The following is a 16597-nucleotide window of genomic DNA, read 5'->3' as shown; positions in this document are numbered from 1 at the left end:
TCGACGGGTTGTGAAGTTAATAAAAAAAAAAAAAAGAAACTCCCTTTTTTAAATAGTGGTACATCACATTTTTATTGACATTCTAAACTGCTTCATAGTGATTAATTTTCCACTTTCATTTATTGTCTGAATCCATGCCAGCCATTGGATTAAATTAATTTTCGGCAAGAAATTTAGCATTACATAGGATTTTGGTGTTAACTCAATCAGCCCCAATTTAGTATTCATTTAGTTATTTTTATTATATATATAATTTTTTAATATTTACATATTGGTCTAATGAAAGCCCATTATATACACACACTAAAATAAATATTCAAAACACTAACAAAGTATGTCAATGATTTAATACAATGGCTGTTCTCCTAAAATAGAATCAAGACAAACACACACACACACACACATACACACACACTCTATCCAATACTTTGGACAACCTATCTTTTATATCTTAAACCCTCATTCAACGCAGGTGTAGATTTAAAACAATAAAATGGTAATAATTTGACTACCAGAATGTCACTCAAATAAAGGCACATTAACATTAACAAGGTTGTCCCCCTTCAGTTACTTTAGTAACAGACTGCAGTACGAATGTGGATAAGATTGTTCAGTGCAGTAGGTAGTTTAATTATTTTGTCACACTGATGACATTTTATTCATGTTCCCCTACAGATTGTAGCAAGTTTCAGTTCTTCCTCATGTCAGCTCAGAACTTCCCTCAAGAGGCAAAATAAAAACTTTTACAGCAGTGCTCAGGTCATATTAATATTTAAAAGCAACTTAATAAAGTGGTCGTGCATACGGTTGCTAGCAAAATTATTCGGTCCCCATTACAAATGAAGTTTATTAGCAAAATTTCAAACAAGAACAATTTAAATAACTACTTCGTAGAGCACCTTTTGCTGCAAACATGATGCATAGCCAGACATTAGCCTCTGGCAGCGTTCCTGAGGAATTTTAGCCCATTCCTCATGGGCAATGGCCTCAATAATATGGTTCACTAATATTCTTGGGTTTGTGTGCGGCAACCACCTTCTTTAAATCCCACAAGATTTTCAATAGGGTTGACTACCAATCCAAGACGTCCAGGACTTTGAAACCATGGCTTGGCGGACTTTAAGGAATGCCTGGGATAACTCTCAAAGCATTAAAAAGCCACCGCCATGCTTCACTGTAGGCTTGGGTGTTCCTTTAAGCGTCTGTTTCATTCTTAATTCTCCAGATGTACCATTCTAGTTCTGTTTCATCGCGCCAAAGAACAGAATCACAAAATGTTGCGGGATCAGTACACTGTCTGGAGGAGGAAGAACGAAGCTTACGCTGAAAAGAACACCCAGTCTACAGTGAGGCATTGTGGTGGCTCCTTCCAACAGGGCAATAATTCCAAGCATACCTCAAAGTGTACCCAGACTTGGTTTCAGAAGAAGTCCTGTAAGATTCTGGAGGGGTTGTCACGGTTACCTTACTCAAATCTTTAGTGGGATAAGGAAAAGTGGCATTTTGTGTTGAATTTGGAGAAAACATTTGTTGTATTAGTTGAGGAGAGCTATTTACATTGTTATTCTCTATTTGGTCAACTGTCTACAGCTGAACATTTGTCAATTTTGCTATTTAAACTGATTCGCATTGGGGTTTAATAATTATAAGTGCAACTGTATACAGGGAACAAACCAGTTTGACACTCAACAAGTCAGCAATATCACAGCATGAGTGTAAACAGATACAGGTTGTCCAAACCAGCCGGAACAAATCCATACATTCTTGGTTCACCTCCGACATATTAAAACATACTCGCTTAGGGGGCAGAGGATCCATTATTTTTGAAAATGAATGGATTTCATGCGACACTAAGAAGCAACAATGAACTCCAAATGTTACTGATGCTTTACACAGCAAGCAAGAGGACCGGAGGTAGCTCACAACAGGGCGCCCGACATACAGGTGGAATTTCACTAAATGACAAGACTCCAGAAAGACACTCTTTGCACACACTACAGGCAGACTATAGTTAGAGTCCAACTAGCCTGGGGTTTCCCAGGAATGTTTCCCAGTCATTTCATTTTGGTGTGGTATATTTTTTTCCTTCGTGTGGCTCATTTTTATCCTCCCAGAGCAACAGAGGCAGCAAATTTCCACAGTGCCTCCTTCTTAAACTGCTCCATTTCCTCTTCCAGAGCGTCATCGTCATCTTCCTGCTGTTTGTCCTTCAAAACATCTGCCAGGTCCTCCAATATGTCTGCTACATCTTCAGCAAACTCGCTAAAAAGCATGCTGTCATGGCTGAAGATGTCACCAGGGAAGAACTGAGCAATGAGCCGCCGAAGAGCTTCTAGGTTCTCTTTTGCCACACCTTCCAATTTGCTTAGGTAGATTTCCAGGAGAGCATCGAACTCCGACAGCTTGACAGGAATGAGTCCCTCTGCATCAGCACAGTCTGTCACACCATTGCAGCTCTCGGGAGGATTCTGGTTCCTCCAGAGTTTTTCTTCTTGCCGTTTCCAGTAGTCCATGGACTCATGCTGTTGCTGATGTTTATGATGACTATGGTGGTGGTCAGACTTAGTCTGCCAGGGCTCTCTCTCTTGCTTCCTTCTCTCTCGCTCCATCTTCCTCTCATTCTTTTTATGGTCCCACTCCTCGCTGTCCTTCTTGAAGTGTTCTTTGTGTTTCAAGCTGCCATCATGCTTGTCTTTGCCAAGCTTCCACTCCTTTCTCTTCTCTATCTCTTCTGCTTTCCACTGGTTACTTTTTTCAGCCCACACCTTCTTTTCCTCCTTGTGCTCCTTGTGCTTTCTCTTCCACTCATCTCTCTTGCCCATGTGGTCCACCTGTTCGGAGAGCCTCTGCTGCAGCTCAACCAAACTCTCCCTCACTCCCTTTTTGTGCCAACCATGTTTCTTTATCCCTTCCAATCTCTTTCTACTTTCTTCCAAGAGAGATTTTTGTCTCTTCAGCTCCTTTTGCTTATCCCACCAACCATCAGGGCTTGAAGGACCCTGACCGTCTCTAGGAACACCAGGCGAAGATGGTGCAGAGCTTGAAGAGGTTTCAGAGGGTTCCTCAGCTAAAGGGAACAAAATGAATATGATTCAACTTTATGATCATAATAAGACCAATAATACAATTGCACAAAGTGAACAGAATTAAATTCCTTTACCTGCTGGTATATTTAGACAATCCAAGGAAAAGGTTAGTCCTTTCCCATATTAAATATTTTATATGATTAGGTGTTTCTTAACGTAAACAGTGACTGTACAAGTACGATGACTTAGACTGACCAGCAATCGTCAACACTATTGATTAATGCTCATCAATTTGTTCAATTCCTGAGGGCCTGAAACACAGCATAATTTCTCAGTGTTTCAACTATTATGCTAACTGTCCTTTTTCACTTTCCTCAGTTCCTTACATTAAACAAAATGCAATTTCATTCCATTTCTGTTCTAATAATGCCATTTTAACCAACTTCAGAACTAGTAATCCCACCATTTAGAAACCTTCATCGAGACCCTCATCTCAAATTAAATAAAGATGACATGTCAGGACATTCTTAATTTAAGCAGTGTGGATTATCCCTCAAAACTACATTAGCCAAGTGACTCAATAAGCTATCTTTCCATTCTAATGCATTTCTAGTTCAAGAATACATTTGGTAAATCATATCTAACTGTAGAGTGCTAGGCTAAAGTGTGTATCTGTAACAATAGAATTGTGTGTGCTGCTTATTAGACAGGCAGTACAACAATCCAATATGCTTTTATTTCCATTTCCATCATTTAGAAAGGAGATACTGAAGACTTCAGCCATTGGAAATGGAAAGGTGAAATGGAAATTGATTGTTTGCTTGTTTGTTATGTGTCTTATCATTGTCATGTCAAGTATGTCAACAATGCAACAATTTACTATTGCTTTAAATGATATAATTTTTTTTTTACCAAAAGCAATTCCTTAACATCCCCTCGGAGTTAGATGGTACAGCCTGCAGAGTATTAAAACAGTCAATTGTAAAATGTAAACATATATGCTAGCATAGGTAATCTGTCATGTAGAGCTGATGATAATGTTATAAAACTAAATAATGGTATGTTTTGATACTACATAATAAATACAACAGAGATGTCCAGGTGATACATATTTAAACTTTAGATGCTACATAATTTGCTTTATGCATCAGGCCTATGCAACTTCCCAATCTGCAAACAATGTTACGTTACATTTCATTGTTTTCAGGCTTGTTAAAAAAAGTTAGCCCCACAAATAGATTGTCTTGTATAATTCCTTGCCCTTACCAATTTTTTACTTATTTTTTTGCATCCTTACATGGTTAAAGGACTAGTTAGCTTGGTGAAATGACTATTCAAATACATAGAAGGTTTCAAAACTATCCCAAGACTATGGCCACCATTTTTAGCAACTGGCTTAGTAAAGAGGATGGGTGGTTGGGAGTGTTCATGCAGGTTTAAGACACAGTTCGCTTCTGCTTGAAGCTATAGTTGAGTGACCTATCTAGATACTGTCTGTGTAGATGAAATACAGATCAAAAGATGTCTTTTTGATTTTAATACGACTGCACCCATGTACTTTAACACCTTTTTAATGACCAGTAGCACAAAATACAAAGTTTCAGTAACACCCCATGAGCTGAATAAATGGCTAAAACAAGAATCATTACTATGACGCAGCAAGACAGAAATAATACATTGGATATTCTTAACACATACCTACAACTATTACATGTAAATTGCTCAGGCTCAAAGAGGAAGAAATTCTCACTATACCCGTTAGCTGTGTGAGCTCACTGATTCTGGCTTTAAGTGCTTCTAGTTCTTCTTTTAGAGCAGGCAACACAGATAGTTCTTCTTTCATCTTAGCATTTTCTTTGTCTGTAGCTCCTTTATCTGCAGTCATCCTCAGTGCCTTGTCCAACTCTTCCTTTTGGGACTGGGAAAAGGATAAAACAGTTCACAAGCATATAGGACACATTCGGAGGCTTAAATGTGCACAATCAAAAAGGACATCAAGCTTGTTACGTTTACAAACTAGATCCAGACTCTCTGTCCACTGGAGAGTTAGTTTGTTAATGGGTGTTTAATGCCAGGACAGCCCATAGGCCATTTTCCTGTCCGGAGGGGTACTGATGAACACTGTCAATATGAAGTCAGCATCTGTCCAAATTGTGCAATCTGTTAATAAATGCTTGACTGTAATGGACGTTTGGCAAGTTTCTCCCATTGGAGAGAACAACTGTGCTTACAGAATTTATATAATGCTCACCATCAAGTAGCATCACCAACAGTATCATATGCACTTTTTTTTGCCCTGTCTTTGTACAAAAGCCTCCTTTCGTCTTGTGTACAGCACTATTTTGAAGTACATAATCAACTCTATTCAACTTGGCCACTTGGCAATACTGTATTACTTTATGTTCAATAATTATATGTTTGTTCACCACAGACACTTTTCACAAGATTATGTTTAGGGTGATGCAGATATTTGTATGTATTTGGATTGAAAGCCTGCTACCTCTGCATCAAGTTTCACTTTCATTTGTAGCAGAGAGGCACAAATAGTTTATATACTGGTCAGTACTCACATTCACATCCTTTTATACATTTCTTTCTCTCTTTTTTTTTTTTTTTTTTTCCTTTCAAAAGTATGTGACATGCATTGTATGAATGGTTAACATTGTTGGACAAATTTCAGAATTAATAAATAAATAGACGAAGAAGATAAGAAAGGATTACAAAACAAAAGGGAATTGTTATCATGTCCTAACCTGTATTTGTGCCTCTAGTATGGAAATCTGTTTGTTTTCTTGAGCAAGTTTTTCAGCAAGTTCCTGGAGTGGAAAAAGATGTGGAGAAAAGATTAGATAATGTTTTCCATCAGTGGGACAAATAAGAATGCGCAAATTACAGTGTTTTAAGGTAATGCCAATGTGCCAATACACAATACAAGAGAATATGTAGAACACAGCTAACCTGGTCACTTAGCTCTGAGCCATCAAAATCTATTCAGATGGGGGAAAAGTATAGAGAGACAAAACCAGAGACAAAAAAGACAAAAGAGAAGAATTTACTAGAAATAAGACTTCATCCAAAAATTCATCCATGCACTGTCACATGCTGCAATGCTGCACAACAAAGAATGCATCGGGGGTAAAAGAAACTGCCTAAGAAATTCAGAGCCATAACACATTTCCATTTAAACAGAGAATAAAGAGAATAAACAGATCCATGTTTATTAGATAAAAATATCTACTGATATAAGTTATAATTCCATTCTTTAATCTACATCTAAAAGCAATGTAGATTAAAAAGCAAAGCAACTTTAATTACGTACAGGGTTACATTGGCACAACAAGTAAATTCATAAGTACACAATGCAGTTTATCCATGACGGTCTATTACTGCTACACACAGTACATCTGCTAGGTATACTTAGGTAATGATGGATTATAAAAAGAGGAATGCTACGAGTGACACACCGCTAAGCACAAGAGCAATACTGTGAGTAGTGCATTTAAAATGCTTTTTTAGAGTTAAGCCCATGTGTTGGTAGAGGCTGCCCTTCGCTCAAGGACCAAATTCCAAGAGGTAGAAGTAACAGTTGTTGCAGGAAGACAGCCCTGAATCAGCACCAAGACTCTAGGACCTCTAGGCAACACATGAGCTTATACTGCCATCTAGCAGTGCAACCTCTATACCTACCACCAGCCTGGTCGACCGTGACACCTGGAGACACAACACAATTTAATAACACAACTGTAAAGTTTGGTTTGAGTTAAAATACAGGAAATTAAAACTTGGAAACTTACCCTAAACTAACCCAACTTTACCAACTATACAATCAGATTGTAAACAGGCCTGGACACTTTACAATAGGCCCGGCATTGCGTATGGATGCTTGTAAATTGGATGACTGATAGCCCAAGAGTTTGTGTGTGTGTGTGTGGGGGGGGTGTGTAGCAAAACATGTAGTTATTGTTTATACACCGGATTTGGCATCATATGCTGCAGTCCAATCTTCACTGCTTATAAGCAAGATATACAGACATTCCAAGCAACAAACAATAAATAAATGATCATGATGTTTTTGTTTACAGGCTCACAATTTGGTAGTTGTTTTGAGTCTGCAGATCTGCCAGAAAATTAGTGCATGTAGCACAATATAGATAAGTATTTACTTTAAATATTCGCACACATACATTAATTACAGAACTGTCCTTTTATCATTCTATCTTTTATATCTTTTTTTTTTGTTGTTTAAGCCTATTCTCCAAAAAACTCTTCTGGTACACATCACAGACATGACGGGCAGCAAGCACGGGTGTCAAAATATCACACACCCTTCAGATTAGTATGTGTGAAACTGGCCTGACATTGCCAAGATATTACAGTTCTATTTACAGCCTTCAAATGCATACTGGTGACCTTTTTGTCTACTTTTTCCTGAAACTAGATGCAACCCAAAAGCTTGACAATTGTAGCAGTATTAGTCTTTCACAGTCTACAGAATGCTTTATGAGGGCTAGCATCCCTACTGTACAACTTGCCTGAGAAGAAAAGAGAGCCAAGACACAAAAGTGCCAGAGCTCCAACGATGAGATGATTCAGTGAGAAGCCCGATTTCTCCTCTTTCTTCTCAGGCAGCTTAAATTCCTCTTCTTCTTCTTCCTCTTCCTCATCTGAGCTCTGTCTCCGGACCTCAGTTTGTTGCACATGTCGAAGCCGCAGACCGTCACCCTCGTCTGGATGGTCCACGGAGACATCTGCACCAAGAGTTTCTTTAAAGGACAGTTGTGGGAAAGAATGAAGAATTATTAGGGAGGGACTGAGGACATGACTCACACTATATGATTATATATATATGACTATATGATGCTGAGCATCTCTTTCACTTCATACTCTACCTGGTTCCCTCACATCATCTATTGATTGTTCTGACAGTTCAAGTTCTTCTCCCTGTATGTCAGGCTCCTCTTCTTCCAAAACAGAGGAAGCAACAGTTTCTGGGAGCGGGCCCTCAGACAGCGGGCCCTCAGACAGCGGGCCCTCAGACAGCGGGCCCTCAGACAGCGGGCCCTCAGACAGCGGGCCCTCAGACAGCGGGCGTTCTGCTACAGACCCGAAATCAGCTTCAGAGGGCAGACTTGGAGATGGGCTTTCAGAGACAGGGGTTACCTCAGCGTGAATATCTACCACAGGGACTGCAGAGGTACAACTAACAGCAGGGATTGGGCTCATATCTGCTGGAACATTAGAAAAAGGAGAATCAGGGCTTTCAGGGGAGAAGGGCATTTCTGTTGGTTCGGGGGAAGAGGTCTCCTCAGCTAAAGTTTCAGAGGCAGGGCTTTCTTTGGGAGAAAGTTCAAAAGTGGGCTGTACATCAGGGAAGGTCTCTTGCTCAAGCACAGATTCCTCAGAAAGAAAGAGTGAGGATTCTGTGGCTATGCTAAAGGGAACGGCACCAAGGAGATCATTGTCAGGAGGAGAGCTTGTTATAGTATCATGGATGATGGGAGCACAAATCTCAGGGTCAGCTTCAACGGCTGCAATGTCAGACGCTGTGCATTCATCAGAAAATTCTGGGGAGGTTTCCTGACAAACCTGTAAATCAAAGAACATTTTACATTCATTTTATGAAATTCGGTCATCATTTAAATGAAAAAGTCATTACAAAGCTCCAAAGTCATTAATACACTTCTGTATTAAAGGGACTGTCCATTTATTTTGTAAATATGTTCATGCTTTTGTTTACAGGGTCCAGCATGATTGTTCTATTGACTATCAAAAAAAGAACAATGGTCTATTTTAAACACTGTTAAATCTGACTTTGATTAATAACCTTTACAAGTCTCCAACAATATACATAAGTATTGTACTTATTTTTTTTTTATGGATTCTGCTGATTTTTGTTCCATATTCTCAACTACTATTGCCTGTATATACATTATACATTATACTGTCTACATGCAGCCATACATTTATGTACATTTCTAAGAGTAAATCATGTAAATCAAGAGTAATAATGGATGACTTTTTACATCCAAGGACATAATATTAGGCTCTAACCTGATGGCCTTCTTCAGACAAGACTGTATCCAGTGGAGTTTCACCCTCACTGGGCTTCACCTCCAAAGAGCTTCCTGTGGAACAACAGGTGTGATGCGTATAAATGTTCCACTATATTTCTTAAATAGCGATTATTTCCTCATTAATATAATCCCAGCTGATATATATATATATACACTTGAATTAAGGAGGTGACCTGCAACTTCCTCTGAAAGGCTTGGTGCATCACCAATACTCTCCGTCCCATCATCCACTGATCCAGCAGCGTCAATTGCAGCTTCCTGAAATAAATTACCCCGATTTCTGAGCATTAAGAAACAAGGTTATGCTTCCTAATACAAATTTCTAAAATGCATAAGTGTTGCTACTCAAGATGATTTATCACTGAGCACATAGCAATGGAGTAGTGTGCTCATAGAGACTGGCTTTTTAGATAAGTTTTAGTTTTAGATAATGGTGTAGGGTTTAATGATATTTGCATGTGCTTCATGTGATACTGTTATCATCCACAGAATTAGTTTTTTATTAGAGATTTATTACAACAGTCACTACTGGGAGAGAAAGCAATTAGGGCTGTGACATTACAGTGTGTATCATATCATATCCAAATTGAACAATAAATTCAATTGAACAAAGCTAATTATGTTCCTGTTGGGGCAGTGGTGGCTCAGCGGTTAATGACCAGGTTGTGGGTTGATACCTGGATTCAGCAAGACCCTTGGACCCTTAACCCAACAACCCCACTGTTCCTGACACATGTACTCATAATAGCACTGGCTGTGTTTGTTCACTAGTGTGTATGTGCGTATTCACAGCACGTGTGTCCAACACAAACCTTTGGTCTTTTGTCTTTGGTTAGCATGCTCAGAGCTAGGGCTAATTTGATCAGATTAAACAGCATTGTGCTTTTTATAAAGCCGATATTATCATCTAATGTAATGTTTAATGCAAACGTACACATTAACACTATGGTATAGGTCATATTAAAGATATCTACAGTCTACAAGATTAAGACACTGAAAGAAATACTGATACAAATAATTGACACCTTGACTAATTAGTGAAAGTGTTTGTCCAAAACATCCAAAACAAAGTAACTGCCCCTGATGGTTGCTAAAATGGCTACTGGTGATAGGGTTCAGTGGTTCTCCAAGTAAAATGTCTGAACTGATTGAAGGTGTGACTTAACTGGGTTTATGTAATCATGCTATATAACAAAATCCACACAGCTGTGAAGTAAGTCAAATGCCTTAGCAGAAAGGTTGCCACTAGAATAACTAGAAAGTATAAACAGTTATATTTCTCTGATCTAGTGGATGGTGTGGTGCAACATATAGCATACCACACCATGTGGGAGACCAGGGTTCAATTCCTGGTCTGGACGACTATGCTGCGCTACACCAATAAGAGTGCTTGGGCAAGACTCCTAACACTACATTGGCCCACCTCTGTAATATGGGTAACCTTGTAAGTTGCTCTGGATAAGAGCGTCAGCTAAATGCCATAAATGCAAATGTCTATAAACATCACTCTACCGATTTAATACTAATACCAAGTTAGTAGTTAACAGTGCTATACATGTAAAATTATTCTGTTCCTGTGTAGGAAATTCTGTGTAGTTATTATGGTTCCTGAATTTAAAGTCCATGTAATCAGGCTTTTCTGATTTATAAGCAAGTTCTCCTGTAATGTAATATAATATCCACTTAGAACTGATAATTCCTCTTTAGGGCAAACACCAGCACCATGTAAAGGGCCATGATTAGTTGATCACATGAGCTCTTGGAGAGGTGAGGAAGAAATACTTTAAGAATCATTTAAAATGCTTAATATTTGAAAGCCATTACATTTCATGTTGTAGTATTTTTTATGTTCAATCCTTGAAAAAGAAGAAGAAGAAGAAGAAGAAAAAAAAATGATTTTGCATTGCAAAGTTTGCATGACTAGCTGAACGGCACACTGAGGCTAACCGAACTGAGGGTGAGTGCGCTCCAACTGAAAACTCCACTGCTCACCGCTCCCTCCTTCCTGCTTTGTCACCCAAGTAGATGCAAGCTGATGATCTATTAGATGATCTATTGACCCAGGATTATTTACACAGTGTACTGAGCAGCTACAGGGTTTAAACCATGGAGGACACTAAAAACAGACAAGAATAAAGATGTTTTTCACAGGACAGCGGTGCTATTCACTCAATCCTTCAGCTCTCTGGTGGCTCACCTAATGAATGTCACGTGCTAGTAAAATAATGGACAGGCCCTGAATATGATGTTGGGGTACATAGGCTTGTTAGAATTGTTCTAAAAAGGGAATCTGGTATGCCATTAAGAGCAACACGTTCTAAAAAGAATGTACCTGTCTATGTTTTCTATAAACACATGCTTCTATTTGTAATTTGTCATGATCTATAGTGTACTGGCACGTGCCACACTGTTTCTGACTGCTTACCTCAGGGGAAAGGAGAGTCCAGCTGTTACTTGAAGACCCACTGCTGCCGGTGCTGTTATCAGACATCACTGTCTAGTGGCTCAGCACCTGGAAAAGATAAAGGCACAGCATTTACTATTTCCAGCATTACCACACAGTCTATCAATGCCAGGAAAAGACATCCAAGTCATGCAGTTGTTTAGTAAATCATGGCTGAAGCCGTGATAGGAAGTGGAGATTTCTTTATGGATGGATGGATAAGCAGGCAGGTAAGCAGACAGGGGTGCACAGCTAGCCAACACACCGAGAGGATGTCTGCCCTGTGACACAAACCGTACAGCCTTAAGAACCTCTACTGAAGGCCAGCTAAACTAAACTGACCTGTGCAGTCAAAACACGTACAGGGGCCTTCAAACCTTCCAAAAAAAAAAAAAAACGACAATACAGAAGGGGGGTGTGTATGTGCACACGTCGTTCGTCGAGACAAGCTTCTCCGCGAGCGTCATCAGAGCAACTGGCTCTTACGTAACAGGCAAGCAACAAAAACACACGCACACGGCCCGAGGGCTGTTCAACGATTAGACAGATAGCTAGCTAAAGAGGTTAATCCCAGAACGTCCCCTGAACCGCTAGCGTTAGCTTCGTGGACTCCGCCTGCTTATCTCTTCGTAAGGCGACCCTCAAATGTGTCCAAAAATGGAAAGACTGCAGCGAGTTATTTGGTGCTAGCTAGCAAGCAAGCACGCTCATCCTACAATAGCGTCACTAACCTGTCTCCAGCACACTGCTGAGATTTAGCTAGCTAGCTTTGGTAGGGTGAGTCTATAGCTACGGCTGTTGCCTTACAAATCTTGATAAACTAGCTAGCTAGCTAGCTAGCTACACATTTCCCCACCCAGGCAGGCAGACAGGCGGATAATCCCAACCAGAACCAGGACAAACACGACACACAGCATTCAGACTCCCAGATGGATCTACAGTCAGCCAGATCTCTCAACGGAAAAGCGGAGATTTACTAAAACTGTCATACCGTGTATATCTACAAAGCACGATTTTTAAAAATCCTCTTCGATCCGTTGATGCATCCGTGTCCCCAAACTTCTTAACTTTGGGTATCCCGAGTCACATTCAGCCTGGCTCCGCTCTCCCTGTGCTCTCCAATTGGAAACTGCGTGACCCGCTCTGTCCCGCCCACAGCCGCGGGGCAGCCAATCCAAACGCTAGTGTCGTGTCCACCGAACGGCTCGTTTCCACCGTGATTGACAGCTCCAGGTGACAGTGCCAGCGTGTGCAGCTCTTGTCTTATCACTGACGAGAGAAACTTAAGTGTGGTGAAATCCCAACATGCATGTATCCTATATATAGGGAGCAGGGGAGACGATCTCCAGCAGTTTACTGACACGTTTGCTTAGCCAGTATTAAATTTGTATGGGGTTTCCCAGCGGACTGTCCCTTTCCAATTACATTGTCCTCATGTTGCATCATTGTCCTTTTTCGTTAAGCCTCGTGCAAAAGGCTACTGTAGGTCAGTTGTCAGGTCACTATAACATAGGAAAAGTTGAACAAAATGTAAAATCCACTGTTAAATACTCTATATCTAATTGTGGGGCTGGAGCTAAGAGAATTAAGCTTATACTGGTCAAATAATGGTCGAAAAGGCCTCATCCATGGATGCCAGTGTGTTACAGTTTGTAAGATGGGCTGTTAAAAAGTACTTTCACTATTTCACTGTAATTCTTTAAGTCCTTACTGTAAAGGCCGAAACGCACAGCAGTGTGAGCGTGACAAAATTTCTCGGGACAAACGCTGTTTCTCTGCATACTTTGTAAGCCTCATTTCACCCTGTTCTTCAATGGTCAGGACCCCAGAGGACAACCAAAGAGCAGGTAGTATTTGGGTGGTGGGTCATTCTCAGCACTGCAGTGACACTGACATGGTGGTGGTGTGTTAGTGTGTGTTGTGCTGGTACGACTGGATCAGACACAGCAGGGAGTGTTTAAACCCCTCAGCGTCACTGCTGGACTGAGAATAGTCCACCAATCAGAAATATCCAGCCAACAGCGGCCTGTGGGCAAACGCCTTCATCAGTGACCACTGATGAAGACTAACACAAACTGCGCAGCAACAGATGAGCTTCTTAACATCTACAAGGTGGACCAACTAGGGAGGAGTGTCCAATAGAGTGGACAGCAAGTGGACGCAGTATTTAAACATTCCAGCAGCACTGCTGTGTCTGATCCACTCACACCAGCGCAACACACCACTACCATGTCAGTGTCACTGCAGTGCCGAGACCTGCTCTGTGGTGGTCTGCAGAGAAACAGATGAACTCCAGTCTGAAATGATAGAACTACAAAGTGCTCCTTTATAGTAAGTGGAGCTGATAAAATAAGTAATGAGAGCAGAAGCTAGTAGGTTGGCAGTTGTATATACAGTGTTTTGGACAAATATACATATTTCCTTGTTATGCCCCTCTGTGCCACAGTTTACCATTTCAAATCAAGTCATAGAAGCTATAATGAGGCTAAAAACTAAAACAAATCCTTTGGAGACATTGGTCAAACTTTGGGATTACCAAAATGCATTGTTTGAAATATCATGAAGAAGAAAAAAATGGACTGGTAGGCAAGACCTCCACTGCTGATGGCAGAAAATTCTTCATACTCGGTCTCACAGTCAGAGCAGACCCTCACCGCTCCACGGACACACTGCAAATGAACTGCGCATGCCCAAAGCCGCCGCTGACCCCGCCCCCTATTTACAGAGCGGGATGTAAATATAAATGCTTCGAGTCTTCAGAGAGACACGAAAATACACCACTGCATTAAATTTACACAGTCTCAGTCACTCACTCACCCAAAATTAAAAAAGGAAGGAAAACAAAGAAACAAACAAAAAAAAATAACTTAAAAAAAATAAATCTGCCAAAGTGTCTCATTCAAAGGTCACTTTTTGGTCCCAAGCCCAGATAAAGGAGGAGGGTTGAACGTCGAGTAGCAGTTCCCCCCACATAACAGGCTTTTGATTAAATTCGATATGCTAACATTTAACAACACATGACAAAATACATTTTCGCACTTTATGTGAAAAATATTTATGTAATGTGGATCTAGACAAAGCATTAAAGTCATTAAGTCAATTTGAGAAGTGACGGCCTGTTTCAAAGGCAAAAAGGCTCCAAATACAAGGAAATGAACAATTATGCAAATTAGGCGATCAAAAAAAAGCTTCATCGCCTTTAGCACTTGTAGCGAGCTTTAGGACAGATGTTAGCTATTTCCATACTGAGGAGTTGGCAACACTGCCAAGACTAACCTGTCTCGAATCCTCAGAACACTTTTTTTCCCTACTTGTCCCGTTTCCAATCAATTTGTGACTTTTGGAGTGACATTAAAAGCTGGCTTTCTTTAAAAGTAGCTTTTAATTTTAATATTAACCATGTCTTGTATTATATCAATGATATTAACAACAGAACATCTTATAGTAGTGAATATTGTTTTCTTGCTGGCTAAATATATACTTTCTTTAATATATACTTATAAATATAATATATACTTACTATATACTTACTAAATATATACTTTTTAAAAAATATATACTTTCTTTAAAAGTAGCTTTTAATTTTAATATTAACCATGTCTTGTATTATATCAATGATATTAACAACAGAACATCTGATAGTAGTGAATATTGTTTTCTTGCTGGCTAAATATATACTTTCTTTAATATATACTTATAAATATAATATATACTTACTATATACTTACTAAATATATACTTTAAAAAAAATACTTTCTTTAAAAGTAGCTTTTAATTTTAATATTAACCATGATATTAACAACAGAACATCTGATAGTAGTGAATATTGTTTTCTTGCTGGCTAAATATATACTTTCTTTAATATATACTTATAAATATAATATATACTTACTAAATAATACTTTTTTAAAAAAATATACTTTCTTTAAAAGTAGCTTTTAATTTTAATATTAACCATATCTTGTATTATATCAATGACATTAACAACAGAACATCTGATAGTAGTGAATATTGTTTTCTTGCTGGCTAAATATATACTTTCTTTAATATATACATATAAATATAATATATACTTACTAAATATATACTTTTTAAAAAATATATACTTTCTTTAAAAGTAGCTTTTAATTTTAATATTAACCATGTCTTGTATTATATCAATGACATTAACAACAGAACATCTGATAGTAGTGAATATTGTTTTCTTGCTGGCTAAATATATACTTTCTTTAATATATACTTATAAATATAATATATACTTACTATATACTTACTAAATATATACTTTTTAAAATATATACTTTCTTTAAAAGTAGCTTTTAATTTTAATATTAACCATGTCTTGTATTATATCAATGATATTAACAACAAAACATCTGATAGTAGTGAATATTGTTTTCTTGCTGGCTAAATATATACTTTCTTTAATATATACTTATAAATATAATATATACTTACTAAATAATACTTTTTTAAAAAAATATACTTTCTTTAAAAGTAGCTTTTAATTTTAATATTAACCATATCTTGTATTATATCAATGACATTAACAACAGAACATCTGATAGTAGTGAATATTGTTTTCTTGCTGGCTAAATATATACTTTCTTTAATATATACTTATAAATATAATATATACTTACTAAATATATACTTTTTAAAAATATATACTTTCCTTAAAAGTAGCTTTTAATTTTAATATTAACCATGTCTTGTATTATATCAATGATATTAACAACAAAACATCTGATAGTAGTGAATATTGTTTTCTTGCTGGCTAAATATCATGTGCATTGTTGTAAGTGGAGAGACTCTGCCCCGTGTTTTGATCATTTCTTGATTGAATTAAACTTCTTAAATCTGAATGTGCCAAAAAAAAAAAATCAGATTGTTTTGAAATATGTGCTCCATTTTCTGTATTTGCTTTACAGTGCTGTAGGTATATTACTTTTTTCTTTTTTTACTTCCTTTCAAAGCACCATTCACTACGTTCTCTACGAGGCTTCGTCCTTGAAATGTTTAATAAAAAATAAAAAATAAAAAAAATAACGACT

The 16597-nt window shown here is 38.3% G+C and overlaps 1 protein-coding gene across 1 annotated transcript; it reads right to left on the bottom strand.

The window, feature by feature from the left end:
• Window positions 1–44: 44 nt before the first annotated feature.
• pbxip1a (pre-B-cell leukemia homeobox interacting protein 1a) lies at window positions 45–12653 on the bottom strand. The gene is made up of 10 exons (XM_072675553.1): window positions 12535–12653; window positions 11526–11612; window positions 9274–9358; window positions 9078–9151; window positions 7916–8612; window positions 7559–7789; window positions 5985–6013; window positions 5780–5842; window positions 4782–4944; window positions 45–3067 (listed from the first exon to the last, which is right to left on the bottom strand). The coding sequence occupies exons 2-10, from the start codon at window positions 11589–11591 to the stop codon at window positions 2103–2105; spliced, it is 2373 nt and encodes a 790-aa protein (XP_072531654.1). The 5' UTR covers window positions 11592–11612; window positions 12535–12653; the 3' UTR covers window positions 45–2102.
• Between the last annotated feature and the right edge of the window lie 3944 nt (window positions 12654–16597).

The sequence above is a fragment of the Salminus brasiliensis genome, chromosome 3 (assembly GCF_030463535.1).
Source record: "Salminus brasiliensis chromosome 3, fSalBra1.hap2, whole genome shotgun sequence".
NCBI classification, from domain to species: domain Eukaryota; kingdom Metazoa; phylum Chordata; class Actinopteri; order Characiformes; family Bryconidae; genus Salminus; species Salminus brasiliensis.
This window is presented reverse-complemented; position numbering and strand designations above follow the sequence as displayed.

Bases quoted from the DNA above. Each gene is read 5' to 3' on its own strand.
- pbxip1a (XM_072675553.1), bottom strand. From the start codon at position 11,591: ATGTCTGATAACAGCACCGGCAGCAGTGGGTCTTCAAGTAACAGCTGG. The intron at 8,613-9,077 runs GTTAGAGCCTAA...TTTGATTTACAG, and splicing joins TGTCTGAAGAAGGCCATCAG to GTTTGTCAGGAAACCTCCCC. The intron at 6,014-7,558 runs GCAAGTTGTACA...CCATCTGAATAG, and splicing joins TGGCTCTCTTTTCTTCTCAG to ATTTTGATGGCTCAGAGCTA.